Here is a 13,965-nt window from a genome sequence, read left to right as displayed (position 1 = left end):
TTAAGCGGTGAAGGACATGCTCTTCTTGATCTTAGCAATGGCAAGACCAGGGTTAAGACCCTTGGGGCAGGTTCTGGAGCAGTTCATAATGGTGTGGCAACGGTAAAGAGACATGGAGTTCTGGAGACGATCGCGACGGTGATCACCGTGCTCATCACGAGAGTCAATCATCCATCTGAAAGCCTGCATGAGGACGGCAGGACCAAGGTACTCAGCAGAGTTCCACCAGTACGAAGGGCAGGAAGTAGAGCAGCAGGCACAGAGAATGCACTCGTAAAGACCGTCAAGCTTCTTGCGGTCAGCAATAGACTGGAGGTTCTCCTTGCCATCGGCAGGGACCTCAGAACGCTGAAGGTAGGGCTCAATGGACTTGTATTGCTTGTAGAAATGGGTCAAGTCAGGGACAAGGTCACGGACGACAAACATGTGAGGGAGAGGGTAGATCTTCTTGGGCTTGGACAGGTTGGTGTCAATACGGCAGAGACATGCAAGAGTGTTGTTACCATCAATGTTCATGGCGCAGGAACCGCAAATACCTTCACGGCATGATCGGCGGAACGTCAGGGTAGCATCCTGCTCGTTCTTAATCTTGAGCAGAGCGTCGAGAACCATGGGACCGCAATCGCTGAGATTGACCTCGTAAGTCTTGAGCTCGGGCTTCTTTTCGGGGGTGTCTGGGTTCCATCGGTAGATTTGGAACTTCTTGATGCGTGGGGCCTTGGTGGTGGCAGCGGTGGCCATGGTACGAGCAGCAGGAGCTCTCATGAGTCTAAGGGCTGGAGTAATCATTGTGATATGTGTATATGTGTTGATGAATGAGGGAAGAGTGTTGAGTGGAATAGTAGATAGATGGAGATATATATGTATATATATAGAGAAAGGAAGGGAAAAAAAAAAGAGAGAGAGAGAGAGGAAGGGAAAGAAGAATAAATAAAAAAAAAAAATTCTGGGGGGAGACAGAAAAATAAAATATATATATGTCTAAAGATTTTTTTTTTTTTTTTTTTATATGGACAGTATTTTCGTGGTCAGCCAGCCAGCCAGACAGCCAGCTTTTGTTCCTTCTCAAAGGGAGAGTTTTTAATGTATGTATGTATGTATGTAGGAAGAAGCCCACCACAACACGGCCCTCCTCCTATATATTATAATTACCCACTCCATACTAACGCATTGACTACCAGATTCTAACTACTAATAACTTCTCTTGCAAAGAATTAAAAAATAACCAAAGAATCTCCCTCCCCCCTCCCCCCCCCCCACCACATCCACCACCACCACCACCAGCCAGACTTTCTGCAATTCTCATGCTGGGCCGCTGCCCGCCTGTCAACCTCCACCACCTCTCCCCCTCCTCCAGCAAAACCCCTCGGCTCCCCCGGCCAACTTGCCGTTGCTGTTGCAGCCGTTGGTAATCGTGTGTGCGCTGATTGGCCGCCGTACCGCGTGCCTGGCTTTGAGCCCCACAACCGGTAGGGTAATCCATTACTAACAACTGCACGCCCATAGGCTGTCTTTTTTTTTGTCACCTTATGATCACGTGAATATGTCGGCTCCTTGGTTCCGGAAAATGTTAGATCGACTTGGAAAATTAAAAAAAAATGTTAACAACAACAACGTTAACATTTCAACTAAAACATTAAAAATTAGTTAATCTAACTTTTGTTTTATTTAAAATGGTTTTTTTTTCTTTTTTTATCTCTAAACATACTTTTGCTAATTAGCTCTCACAACATGTCCATCTATTATAATCTTTACACAGCAATCCTCAAGGCATCATCTGAAACGATTCTCAGTTGGCCACAAGGTCCTAACATACCATTCTTCACTATCAAACAAACACGCAAGTCAAAAACTAACCCACAATGTCTTGTAATCACATCTTACTCAGTCACTCCATGGACAGCTGACCCTGAAATCCCTGTACTCTATTTTTCAGTTACAAGAGTTCCAGACACTACCACAGACGACAACAATACATATACTGATGACGACACTGACTGCAACTCAATTGACCTCAACACACTTCCCCAAGATACCTTCCTTACAGATCCAGAAGATATCATTGCAGAACTAGTGCCAGAACCATACGCAGATGAAATCAATAAAACTTTGCCTGCACTTTCTCAAGGCATCCATCCTTACACTGGACTTCCAGTCTTTTTTCTTCATCCATGTGCAACCCAGGATCTACTTAAAATAATTGAATCTCCAGATCCTGTACTTACAATGTACCGCTGGCTCCAAACTTTTGGTCGAGTAGTCTCTTTAGACATCCCCGAATACGTTCCTTAAAACTTTCAATTCAATTCAATTCAATTCAATTCAATTTAATCCAAATTCAATTATTTTTATTTTTTTTTATTTTTTTTATTAATCTATTCCACTATACATCTTCCATATCACTGTCTTCTTCATACTTAATTTCTTGATTTAAAACAGCAGAAGAGGGAGCAGTCGTCAATGACCCAGCACCAGATTGCTGTGGAGCAACCGCACGGAATGTCCCATCAAGTTTTGCAACCGCATGTGCCTTGGTCCGCGCATATTGCACTTGTACCTTTTTCCCCAGCACCTCGACACCCTGCATGGCGCGCGCTGCTGCTGCTGCTGCATTCACACCACCATAAGCAACAAATGCTTGTCCACGCATACCCTTGGCCTTGCTCGCATTCACAGACACAACATGTCCGTACGGCGAAAACGCAGCATACAAGGTCCGCCGCAGAACATCAGCAGTCACCTGGTCATTCAGATTGTTAAGATAGAGCGTGCAGTTTGGGGCACCAATAATTGTCTGCGGTAAGGCTTCCAAAGGTGCAGAGGATGTAGTAGTCGTAGTAGTAACAGTAGGAACACCTGCAATAGTAGCACGAGGGGCAGGCGGCAAAGATGCTGGAGCCGGTGGTAGTGATACTGGGGTAGGTTTGTTTTGGGTATCTTTTATGGGACTCTGTGTTTGTTCAGGTTCAACCTTCTGTTCTGGATGTTCTTCTGGATGTTCTTCTGGATGTTCCTCTGGATATTCTTCTGTAGGTTCTGGTTGCTCAGGCTTTTGCTCTTCAACCACAGACTTTGATGCCTTCTTTGGCGACTTTTTAGGTGTCTTCTTTTGTGGCTCTTTGGCTTTTCTTGGGGTTTTATTAGGTGACTTTTTGGGTGATGATGCCACGTCTTCTTCGTGCTCCGGTGCAAGACCCGGCGCGTCAGCTAGCTTTGTTGCGGGCTTGCGACCACGCGTCGCCCGCCGAGCAGGCTCTGCAGGTTCTACAGCCTCAGTCGGTTCCTCCTTTGTACGAGTGGCCCGTCGTGTTTTCTTTGCTGGCGTATCGGGGTCAGCTGCAGGAGCTTGTCTTTTTGTTGCGCGGGTCTTTGCAGCACACATTTGTTTATTGTTGGTTCAATGTTTGTTAGGTGGTCAAATCCTAGATTGTTATTTTTCGCTTACCCGTTAATTTTTTTAATTTTTTTTTAATTTTTGTGGTGGCAGGGCTTAAAAATTTTCCCAAAATTAAAAAAAAAAAAAAAAAACCCCTCCATCAAATTCCAAAACCTCCAATCCATCATCATCATCATCATCATCACCACCACCACCACCTCCACTCCAATGGCTGCCTATCCCCCTACAACCACCAGCATCAAGTCTCTGCTGGCCACCTTCCAGAAATGGACTCCTGACTCACTCAAGCGTTACGCTTCTTTCCGCGACTTTAGCGTTGAACGTTACGAGACTCTGTTGGCTGGTTCCCAGTCTTCACTCAATGCTCAGGCCCTGGCGGTCCGTGCTCGTGCTGCTGACACTCTTCAGAAGAATACAAACAAAAACTCCTTTGTTGTTACAGACCGTCTGCTTCGCCCTGTATCAAATCCCATCTACTACGAGCGTCTTTGCCGCGAGCTGGCCCCGGGGCAACCCAAGACACCCATGCTGACTGCCATCCGCCATGTTATTTTCGGTGGTTACGACTAGTTTCTTTCCTTTTGTCGTTTTTTTTTTATTGTATATAGTACCGTATAATAATCTATTCCTTTCTTCACTTCTTTGCATATGTAACCTTGACTGGATACCCTTCAAGCACCAAACTGCGTGTGCCTTCGCGTGCAACCACAGCATGCTCTTCCGTATCAAACTCCACAAAGCCTAATCGTCGCACAGCCATCAAACGAACCTCCAAAAAGCCAGGATATTTGTCGTAAACAGCCTCCAACGGCGCGGCCTGCACACCTGGTGGCAGCTCTTGCAAAAACAGAATCTTGTTTGGAGGCATGCTTCGTTCTTTCCCGCCTCCACCGGCACCACCCCGCCGGCCTCCTGCAGTTTCCTCTGTTCGCCTCCGTTTCGACAGTGGGCCTTCTGCGCCTTCTGCAGCATGCTTTGCCTGTTTCCTTTCTTGTTCTTCTTCTTCCTTGCGTTTGGCTCGTTTTTCGCGTACAGATGCTTTGTATTCTTCAGCACCCGTAGGATCAAGCGCGTCAGCTGCAGCAAAACTGCGCGAGCGTGATAACACAGCTATCATACGCTTGCCAAAAAGTGCCCCTTTGTGAAGAGCCTTGACTGCAATGGCAGCTTCTTCTGCGCTTGAAAATACGACAAATGCCTGGCCGCGCGTGCGCAGTGTGTTGCGTGCAACAATTGTTAAAACTGTACCATATTTGGCGCACCGATGTTGCAGCTCTGTTTTCAAACGATCTATCTTGATCCTTTCATTTAAGTTTTTTAAATAAACGCTAGATTGTTAATTCAATGAAGGTAAATCAATGGGTGTTTCAATACTTACGTTTCGCTGGCCATTGTTGTATGTTGGGTTGTAAAATTTCAGAAATCCCAAGGCCAATTTTATTATTATTTTTTTATTTTTATTTTTTTTTAATTTGGGCACAAACCAAATTTAGCACTCCCACCCACAACGGCAACTTTTTTTTTCTCTCCAACCATGTCTGACGACGTTGATGCTTTGCTCGCCAAAGAAGCCTCTGAACACACCAAGGATTCTGAGATTGATCGGATTCTCAATGCATTTCCTTTAGATGCATACTCAGTTCTTGATCTTCAGCCAGGTGTTTCTCCCAGTGATATTAAAAACACTTATCGCAAAAAGTCTTTATTGATCCATCCCGATAGAACCAAGAACCCTAGGGCCCCAGATGCTTTCGATAGACTTAAAAAAGCCGAGACTGCATTGGCTGATGAAGAAACACGGACTGCATTAGATTCTGCATTTACAGATGCTCGCCGGATTCTTATTCGTGAACGCCGATGGACAATCCATGACCCACGCTTGACATCGGACGAGTTTCTTGTAGACTGGCGACGCAAGACCCAGGAGGTTCTTGTAGAGACTGAACTACGCAAGCGCAAGCGGGCAAAAGCACAGCTTGAAGAGGAAGGCCGTTTAAAACGGGAGCATGAGCGCGAGGTAGAGGAACGACGGTTAAAGCGGGAGCAGGACCGTGCGTGGGAGGATTCACGAGACACGCGTGTCAAACAATGGCGGGACTTTCGGAAAAAGCGAGATGCAGCAACTGCAGCAGCAGCAGCGTCACATTCTAAAAGTTCGCGTTCTGCCATCAATGCACGCAATGCTACCAAGAAGCTCGGGCTGGAGCCTCCTCGTGCAGCACCAGCCTCTGGTGTGACCAAGGGGTCTTCTGGGAAGAAAAAGAAGATTAAGAGCAGCTTGCAGGTGTTAGGGTGAAACAAAAATGACAATTATTATTAAAGCAGTAAATATTTTTCACTTGTTGATACTGTTATATTGTTGTAACCCGACCGATGAGAAGAAAAGACCCGACTCTGAGCTCCGGCAACCCGACCAGATGTTGCCTTTGTTACAACTTGAGAAACCTTTGTAACAAAGTGGCTAGCACGGCGGGCTGTTTTTTGTGCCCTTTTTGTGGGACTCCTAAAAAATTTCATCTCTCAAAATAATCATCACACAAAAATAAAATATAAATCTTTGAAAACCCTCCCCCCCTAATATATTTACCACCACAACGCACATAATTAATTATAATTAATTTGCACCAATATTCATCTAAGCATAATGACTGCCAATCGTATTTTGGCTGCCGATCTATTATCGTCTCCTACGATCCTTGGGACTCTTGCCATTACGGGTCTTACCGGGTTTTTGCTTGGTCTGTGGACAGCCCCAGCACTTCGTTCCGACCTCAAGCGCACAACAAAGATTGCCGGTCGTCGGCGGAAACCCAAGCGACGACATCACCATTCTAAATCAGAAGCAGCATCATCGATATCCAGCTCGACAAGCAAATCTGGCGACAAGCAAGCGTCTGGGTCGGCAGCAGCAGGATCTACAGGCGATATCAATGTAGATTCGAAATCAGCTGATTCGTTCAGCGACAATGACGAAGAAGGAGAGACCGGTGACGAGGATGAAGATGATCTGTCTGCGGAAGAAGACGATGAAGAGGAGGAAGAGGAGGGCCCAGATGCTCCCCCAGACGCGTTTGCTTACTCGTCTGAGGAGTGCAAGATGGTGCTTGTAGTGCGCACAGATTTGGGTATGACCAAGGGCAAAATTGCTGCGCAGTGCGCGCATGCCGCTGTCGCATGTTACAAGTCGATCCAGCGCACCAACCCTCTCATCCTGGCGCGCTGGGAGCGCCTTGGCCAGGCCAAAATCACTCTCAAAGCAAACTCTGAGGAGGAGTTGCTTACCCTTCAGGCCATGGCAATTTCTCTTGACGTGACTGCGAAAACCGTCCGTGACGCTGGGCGAACTCAAATCGCAGCAGGCTCAATGACCGTCTTAGGTCTGGGCCCGGCGCCCAAATCAACCATTGACCAAATTACAAAAGATCTCAAGCTTTTATAGAAAATGAAGATAAATAAAGAAAAATAATATATACAAAAAAATCTATATTCCAAGTACTAGATGTCCTCGTACCGGATCAAGCTCCAAAATGTCTGTGCTAATGATTCTATCTCCAGACTTGAGCTGGGTCCCAGCTTCGGGTTCTGTGGCCCCCTTACCCATCATTTTTTCATACCCCAATGCTATTTTTTCTTCGTCAGTCGTCGCCTCAAAGGGCATCTCCTTGTTTTGCTTTTCCTCAGTGACTCCAGTCAAGTACCCCAAAAGCCCCCTTCTGCGTTGTCGAGGTTGTGGCTCTGTAGGCACAAGCATCAGATCCACTTCAAACCCAAGTTCCACACAATAAACCCGAGCAAACGTTGGCCGGGGTTCGTATGATCTGGGCGCGCTTTGAGGTGCAACCACAACACACCGAAACACAAAGTATCCTCCAAAGCGCGATACTTCCTGCTCCAGCCACCGTAATGCCCAGTACCGCTGAGAAACTTCCTCCAGCTGGTCCAGAGCGTGCGCCCGTGGACTGACCTGCGTGTCGTGCACCAGCTGCAGCTCCTGGCCTGTCAGCCGGCGCCATGGTTCGCCCACGGGCCGCATCAGCGTGGTTGTCAATTGCCACTGGTTCATGACGTGCCGCATGTCATCAAATGGTCGTGCAACACCGGCAAACCCAGCAGCCAGGCCTAAACCAAAGTGTACATGGTAAGGTTCAGATGTGGTTTCTCGAGGTCCGAGATATTGTGAGGAAGCTGCAAGATACCTCCCGGCACGTGTTAGTTGTCCAGAGACATCTTTTAAGTCTGTAGCAAGACCCTCTCGTTCCAACCGCTTCCCGCTATCTTCCAAGCCAAACTTTTGAAGTCTTTGTTGCTTTTCATATAACAGAGGAACATTTTCTCTTGAACCAAACACAGACGCGATTTCTCCGGCAAGGATATTGCCTTCTGTAACCAAAAAGTCCGACGCAAAAATCTGCTTATCAGTTGGTTGGCCAATCATTTGCGGCTTTGCTGAACTGCTCTTAGATCCAATTGTCACCAAATATTGTTTCGTCTCGGTCTCATAAACGGCACTTCCTTCTTCCATGCGTTTCCAATAGTTTTCCGAAAAAATATCGTAAATTAATTGAAGGTTTTGCTTTTCAGTAGGACTCAATTCAATCTCATTTGATTGCTTTTCAGCTGGAATTATGCCCATGGGTGCCTCCAAAAACTCGGAATCATGGAGCATATCAGTGTCTCCGAGAATGGTCAAATCATCTTTTAAGTCACCCGATAAAACTTCATCAAGGTTTAAATCAAAAACATCATCAACCACAGGAACAGTATTGGACGAAACCTTTATCCAACCCATTGTCTTGCTCAGGTCTTCTAAAGCAAAAAGGGATATGCTACTCTTGGGTATTCTTGTCAGCGAAACACTGACATCCGAAGCACCCCATGAAGTGGAGTTCCAGCCCTCCATCTCAACAGTAAATGTCAAACATGGAATATACTCCATGTCACTTGAAAATGTAGTGCGCTCCAGCAGTTCCTGCGGGAACAAGCGCCGGATACCTTCAGGAAGCCATACCGTACGAGCGCGCCGCAGACCAACAGACATGATGCTTGATGTTGGCCCATACCAGCTTGCAAGATTAGGCACATGCACATGGATTTTCCATTTTGGTTGGTCCATTTCCACCGAAATGGCCAATTGGGCCTTGCTGTCCTTGGTGTGGAAGGCATATACTGGAATTTTTTGTGGCCACTTTTGATGTGTTTGCTGAAATTTAAAAGTCCGTGGATCCAGCAACGATGCTTTCTCAGCGCTAGGTGCCCGGTCAGTGTATTCGTCAACAATCATGCCTTTTTCGTGATCAAGAACCAGTCCCGAGTCTAAATATGCATTTGACGTACCGACCAAATCAGCATCAATCAACATTTTGTGCACAATGAATGCCGTTGCACGCGGCTTGTTGAGAATGTCCGAGTAAACTTGCTTCAAGATGGTATCAATGACATGGTCGCAATCAGTGTGAGGGTAAACAATGTAGCGCTTGAGAAACCCTAGCAACTTGGAAAATCTTTCTAGCGCAGATTCATCAAGCTTTTCGGGAATCTCATCCACAGGTAAATTATTGTTTTCTTGGATCCGCCGTCGCACGTACCGTGCAAACGAAATGTATTCCTTTTCACCAATCTCGTGCATAATGTACTGGGTATCCTGAACAGCAATTGTTGGCGCCGGTATCCATTTTCCATCGCCAGTATCATGTCTGGTAGAATTTCGTTCGCTACTGCTGTTGCTATTGTCAATTATGCTTTTGCTGTCGCTGGAGTTTAGTGTCGGTGGGAACGTGTACCAATATTCCGGACTATTGGAAACCCACAGGTGGGTCGCTATAATTGATGTAACATGAGAAAGACCGCTAGATGTTTTTGAAGATCCTGGACGAGGAAGTTTGCGAGAAGCATCGAGAGCTCTATGAGCAAGAAGATTCAATGGGAAAGTTCGCACGGGACCAGACGAGGCGTGTGCGTAGACTACAGGGAATGCGCTGCTGAGAGCCCCGCCCTCGTAAGATTCCAATGAAGCGCGAATAATCATCTTTAGTAAAGTGAGTAGTGTATAAGTGTATGTTGATTTCGGAAGAGATAGTTTGATAGTTTTTGGTAACGTGGGGGGATTGGGTGTTTCTTCAACGGTGGTTATTGATGGGGTTGACGAAAAAAAGGACTTGTTAGGATCGCCCTTCACTTCAACAAGGCTGTTAATTTCTTTAGAAAAGATTGTCAATAGTATTGCTGGATCAAATACTTGCAAAATGCGAAGATGTATACTGGAGATGGGGTATTTCGAGAGTGTGCCATCAAGATTGTAGATGAGAACCTGGGATTGCAGAGGCATTCGAGCCACGACAACACCAAAGGCTATTTCCGCGCCATCTCTGGTGATGCATTCTACAAGATCGCCTGGAGAAACCACAGTAGTAGAATTGCTGGGGGAGTTTTCAAATACAAAGAGCTGGCGGGCCAAGTCCCGGTCAAAAAGATTACTGTATGGATCTGAAGACGACTGGGTGTGCGTGCGGTAATACTCGGCAGTGGAAACAAGCTTTTCAGGGCTGGTGTAAAAGTCCTGGTACTGAGCCCGGTGCAGGGACTTCCACATTTGCGAAATGGCGAGCTTGTGGGAGCATCGTTGAAAAGCTCTTGGAGGGCCCGGAGATGCTGCTGGGGTAGATTTGATCCAGGTCTCGACGGACCGGCCACCACTATTTCTACTGTAGCACCACCGGGCAATATGTGGACCTCGGCTGCTCGGGCGCATGAGAAATGTGTGTGGAGGGTGGTTGGTTAAAAAAAAGTTGGCTTTCTAGCCAGTTTTAAGAATGAAATAAATGGATTGGGAGTGGTTGAAAAGTTTAGGTGAAAAAAAAGTCTCTTTTTTTTTTGAGAAAATAAAAATTTTAGTGGTGGGCGAATCGCGGACAGAAGCTCCTATTTTATTTTTTTTTTATGTTTTGGGAATACTTATTCTACCACCAACTTTTATAACATCCTACCCCAAAGATACTATGCTGACCCCTCCTGAAGCTTTCGGAACCGTTGAATCCGGAATCTATCGATGTGCAGTGATTGATCCTTTCCATTTTGCATTTCTAGACACCCTGGGACTTCACTCCATCATTGTTCTGAACCTCAACCGGCCACCCAAGGTTGTCCGGTCATATGCTGCAGAACGAAATATCGATCTTGTTCATATGGGATTACGACCATGGAGATCAGCAGCCACTGCTGAATGGATGGTTCTTTCTCATGAACTAATTATGGACGCTCTGACGTTTGTTTTAGATACCCGGAACCACCCAGTGCTTGTGCTTGACGCTACCAATGCCTTTATCGGCACGCTTCGACGCGCTCAACATTGGAACTTTTCCTCGGTGCTTTCTGAGTACCGCGCATTTTCTGGCGGCAAGCCACACTACATGACGGAGCTTTTTCTCGAGCTTCTTGATATTAAATACATGGACCATACTGAGGCGCTGACACGAAGGCAGTCTATCGAAGGTATGGCCAATGCAGCCATTGCAGCAGCAGCCGTAGCAGCCACTCAGACCCCAACCGCATCTCCATCTCTTTCACACGCCATGCTTGCCAGCTCCAATCCCAGTGCTGCGGCCTCTCAAGCAACTCTTTCGCCATCGCAGTCATCTGCTCTTTTAGTTTCTCGCTCACCGTCATCTACCTCATTAGCGGCGGCAGCTGCTGCCATTGTCAGCTCACCGAGTGGGATTGCTACGCCACGCAGTAGGTCTTTTTCTGCAACATCTCCGTCTCTCAACTTTGCATCTCTGGTCAACAATAGTAATAGCCCTGTACCGACCATGACACGCGAGCATTACTCTAACGTGTTGTCTCGCGAGGATTCGGCGGCCGTGTATGACTCGGAAGGAAGCACATTTCCAGGTGGCCATTCTGGCCAGGGCCACGTGGTTGTACTGCTACCACCCACAGAGTACCTTCCAGCTTGGTTCAAACGACAACAAGCATTATGGGAGCGTGATAGGCGGAAAAGGGAGCAAGAAGATGGTGAATCTTTGAACCAAGAAGCTCTTAGTTCTGCCATGTCTTTAGCTACGATATAGCTTTAGAAGACCAATGGGATCTGACCTTCAAACAAGTAAATTACTGGAGTGAAACTTAGAACTTAATACTTTTAAAATGCCAGCCGCACCACAGTTTTATTAGATGGGGTAGACTCTTTAAAACAGGCAATGGAACATGGGGTTTAACAGAACTATTGTTATTTTCAATTAAAAAAAACATTTTATTACAAATTATGAAATTCTAAGATATTAAAGGTTGATTTATAAGAGAAGAGCCAAACCGGCAAGAACAAACGCCGTGATACCACTGACGGTGTCTGACATAACTGCTCCGTTGACCTGAAGAAGAGAAGAGGAAGTGTACAGTGGAACAGTAGCCACTGGTGTTAAGGATGAAATTCTGCTAGGTGAGACAAAGGTAGGTGTAGTGATACCCGTGTTGTTGTTTGTGCTACCAGCAGAGGTTGAAGCAACGGTGGAGAATGAACAGGTGGTCGAGGTGGTGACGTTGTTAGTTGGGGAAGCAGTAACAGCGCCAACAGAGGTGGAGAACGTAGCAGAGGTGGTCAATGCTGCCAGGTCACTGGTAGAAACGTTGGAAGTGATGTAAAGAGCGGTCTCTTCTGAGTCATTATCTGTGGAATCAGTGGAATCGTCAGTGGAATCGTCAGTGGAATCGTCAGTGGAATCATCACCAGAGTCATCACCAGAGTCATCATCACCGGAATCGTCACCGGAATCGTCACCGGAATCGTCCAAGTCATCACCAGAATCGTCGCTCCAATCTTCGGTAGAATCATCAGATTCATCGTCTTCTGTGGAAGTGTCATCAGTCTCAGAGTCATTTGTAGAATCGGCGATAGTATCATTATTATACTGGACACTAAAGGCAAATGGGATTGTATTGTTACCATCGGTAGAAATCCAATCTCTAGCATAAATATCATAGTAACCATCTTGGGCTCTGGGGACAGCAAGGAAGGCGGACTTGCCATTGTCAAAAGATAAGTAGTTTGAGTCGCTGACTGAAAACTTTGTGGAGGCTGAAGATGAAACGTCTAAAACATTGGAATCACCAATGCTGAGCCAGCTGGAAGAATCTTCCAGTTTGACGGAACCGTCTGCTGAAAACAAAAAAGTCAAGTAGGAGCTGCTTTCTGGAGAGAAAATAAGCTTGTCACTTTCCAGGATTGGCGAACTATATTGGATATCAGACCCAGATCGAATAGCAACAAGACCAAAAGGCGTGTCAGTCTGAAGACCAGTCAATTGGGAGGCAACAAGCGAGGAAAGAGAGCATAGAAAAGCGATGGTAGATTTCATTTTTTTTTTTTTTTGGAAAGTTTTGAGTCTAGATGTAGTGTAAGATTTATTATATTGTAGAAGGAATATAAAAAATAAAAGAATAAAAATTTAAAGGAAACAAATCGCCTTTTGTAGTTTTTGAAAAGGTCTATAAATACATCTTTATTTTTTTAGAGATTTCAAAACGGATTAGATTTAAGAACGGTAGGTCATTTTGAATCTAAGTCAAATGGGCTTTTTTTTAAGTGATACATTAAGGAATAAATTCATAAAAGTTGTTATTTTAGAGTTGTGAAACAACAACAGTCTTTATTTTTCTTTTCTTTCCACAATTCTAAAAACAGATAATAGACAAATTTATATCATGCAATGCGCGGGGTTTTTTTTTTAAAAAAAAAAAAAAAAAAAAACCGTTGTTATCTGCATCAACAACAAAACGGTTTCTCAACTATGATCCGTTGTCTAAACCAATTGATTCAAATTTTTTTTTTTTTTTTTTTCAGAAACTTGTTTTTTTTTAAAAAAAAAAAGATTCTTCAGTTGGAAAATTTACCGAATTTGATACACGGAAAAAAGAATAAAATCGTTACCTGATTTTTTGTTAGAAAACTCACAGTGAAAACTTACTCTTTTTTTTTTTTTTTTGATTTGATATCCGCACCGTTCATTTTTTTGGGTTTCATTTGATAGAGTTGGTTTAAGTAAATTAAAAGCCTGACTTAGTTTTTATTTTTTTTTTCTTTCCCAGGTACACACAAGCCGGGATAAAATAGAATCTCAAACTCTGCGCCATCTGTATGATTGACACATTTCGCGCGCAAAAATAGCATAATTTAATTTAATCTTTGGAACTTAACCTATGACTATATTCTGCATACATGACAAAAAAAAAGTCTTTGAAACTAGTTTTTGATACCTTATTTTTTTTATTCACTTTAAATTCTCTTGTTTTCGAAAACCCAAAAAGAAAACTTGTTAAGACCCAAATGGTGTTGCATTTCCCTGAAAATGTACCAGGCTTTATTTATGCCACACGATTGTTTATCCTCAAGGGATATCGCAAATATTGAAGGCAATTGAACCAAATAGATTGAAAAGCTTAACTTGAAAGCTATGGTATTGATATACTAAACGAAATAAGACTGTCTGCTGTAAAGGAAGCATACAAAAACTTTGAGAGTGTCTTCACCAACTTAATTAGGGGAAATAACGAGAAGTTTAGAATTGGTTTCCAAA

At 44.7% G+C, this 13,965-nt stretch overlaps 10 protein-coding genes across 10 annotated transcripts; 5 read left to right on the top strand and 5 right to left on the bottom strand.

Annotated features, from left to right (window-relative positions):
* SAPINGB_P003758 (uncharacterized protein) lies at positions 1–789 on the bottom strand (the record flags this gene model as incomplete). The annotated part of the gene is made up of 1 exon (XM_031998474.1): positions 1–789. One exon carries the CDS (start codon positions 787–789, stop codon positions 1–3), a length of 789 nt encoding a protein of 262 aa, XP_031854365.1.
* Positions 790–1,731: 942 nt separating this feature from the next.
* Positions 1,732–2,292, top strand: SAPINGB_P003757 (uncharacterized protein; the record flags this gene model as incomplete). The annotated part of the gene is made up of 1 exon (XM_031998473.1): positions 1,732–2,292. One exon carries the CDS (start codon positions 1,732–1,734, stop codon positions 2,290–2,292), a length of 561 nt encoding a protein of 186 aa, XP_031854364.1.
* Positions 2,293–2,383: 91 nt separating this feature from the next.
* Positions 2,384–3,382, bottom strand: SAPINGB_P003756 (uncharacterized protein; the record flags this gene model as incomplete). The annotated part of the gene is made up of 1 exon (XM_031998472.1): positions 2,384–3,382. One exon carries the CDS (start codon positions 3,380–3,382, stop codon positions 2,384–2,386), a length of 999 nt encoding a protein of 332 aa, XP_031854363.1.
* Positions 3,383–3,604: 222 nt separating this feature from the next.
* Positions 3,605–3,967, top strand: SAPINGB_P003755 (uncharacterized protein; the record flags this gene model as incomplete). The annotated part of the gene is made up of 1 exon (XM_031998471.1): positions 3,605–3,967. One exon carries the CDS (start codon positions 3,605–3,607, stop codon positions 3,965–3,967), a length of 363 nt encoding a protein of 120 aa, XP_031854362.1.
* Positions 3,968–4,031: 64 nt separating this feature from the next.
* On the bottom strand, positions 4,032–4,789 carry SAPINGB_P003754 (uncharacterized protein; the record flags this gene model as incomplete). Its single annotated transcript, XM_031998470.1, has 2 exons — positions 4,032–4,725; positions 4,776–4,789. 2 exons carry the CDS (start codon positions 4,787–4,789, stop codon positions 4,032–4,034), a joined length of 708 nt encoding a protein of 235 aa, XP_031854361.1.
* Positions 4,790–4,931: 142 nt separating this feature from the next.
* Positions 4,932–5,693, top strand: SAPINGB_P003753 (uncharacterized protein; the record flags this gene model as incomplete). The annotated part of the gene is made up of 1 exon (XM_031998469.1): positions 4,932–5,693. The coding sequence occupies one exon, from the start codon at positions 4,932–4,934 to the stop codon at positions 5,691–5,693; it is 762 nt and encodes a 253-aa protein (XP_031854360.1).
* Positions 5,694–6,041: 348 nt separating this feature from the next.
* Positions 6,042–6,836, top strand: SAPINGB_P003752 (uncharacterized protein; the record flags this gene model as incomplete). Its single annotated transcript, XM_031998468.1, has 1 exon — positions 6,042–6,836. The coding sequence occupies one exon, from the start codon at positions 6,042–6,044 to the stop codon at positions 6,834–6,836; it is 795 nt and encodes a 264-aa protein (XP_031854359.1).
* Positions 6,837–6,878: 42 nt separating this feature from the next.
* Positions 6,879–10,145, bottom strand: SAPINGB_P003751 (uncharacterized protein; the record flags this gene model as incomplete). Its single annotated transcript, XM_031998467.1, has 1 exon — positions 6,879–10,145. One exon carries the CDS (start codon positions 10,143–10,145, stop codon positions 6,879–6,881), a length of 3,267 nt encoding a protein of 1,088 aa, XP_031854358.1.
* Positions 10,146–10,392: 247 nt separating this feature from the next.
* Positions 10,393–11,463, top strand: SAPINGB_P003750 (uncharacterized protein; the record flags this gene model as incomplete). The annotated part of the gene is made up of 1 exon (XM_031998466.1): positions 10,393–11,463. The coding sequence occupies one exon, from the start codon at positions 10,393–10,395 to the stop codon at positions 11,461–11,463; it is 1,071 nt and encodes a 356-aa protein (XP_031854357.1).
* Positions 11,464–11,685: 222 nt separating this feature from the next.
* Positions 11,686–12,747, bottom strand: SAPINGB_P003749 (uncharacterized protein; the record flags this gene model as incomplete). The annotated part of the gene is made up of 1 exon (XM_031998465.1): positions 11,686–12,747. One exon carries the CDS (start codon positions 12,745–12,747, stop codon positions 11,686–11,688), a length of 1,062 nt encoding a protein of 353 aa, XP_031854356.1.
* Positions 12,748–13,965: the final 1,218 nt, after the last annotated feature.

The sequence above is a fragment of the Magnusiomyces paraingens genome (genome assembly GCF_902498895.1).
Source record: "Magnusiomyces paraingens strain CBS 517.90 genome assembly, contig: contig3, whole genome shotgun sequence".
NCBI lineage: Eukaryota > Fungi > Ascomycota > Dipodascomycetes > Dipodascales > Dipodascaceae > Magnusiomyces > Magnusiomyces paraingens.
Note: the sequence above shows the minus strand (reverse complement) of the source record. Positions and strands in the feature narration are given on the sequence as shown.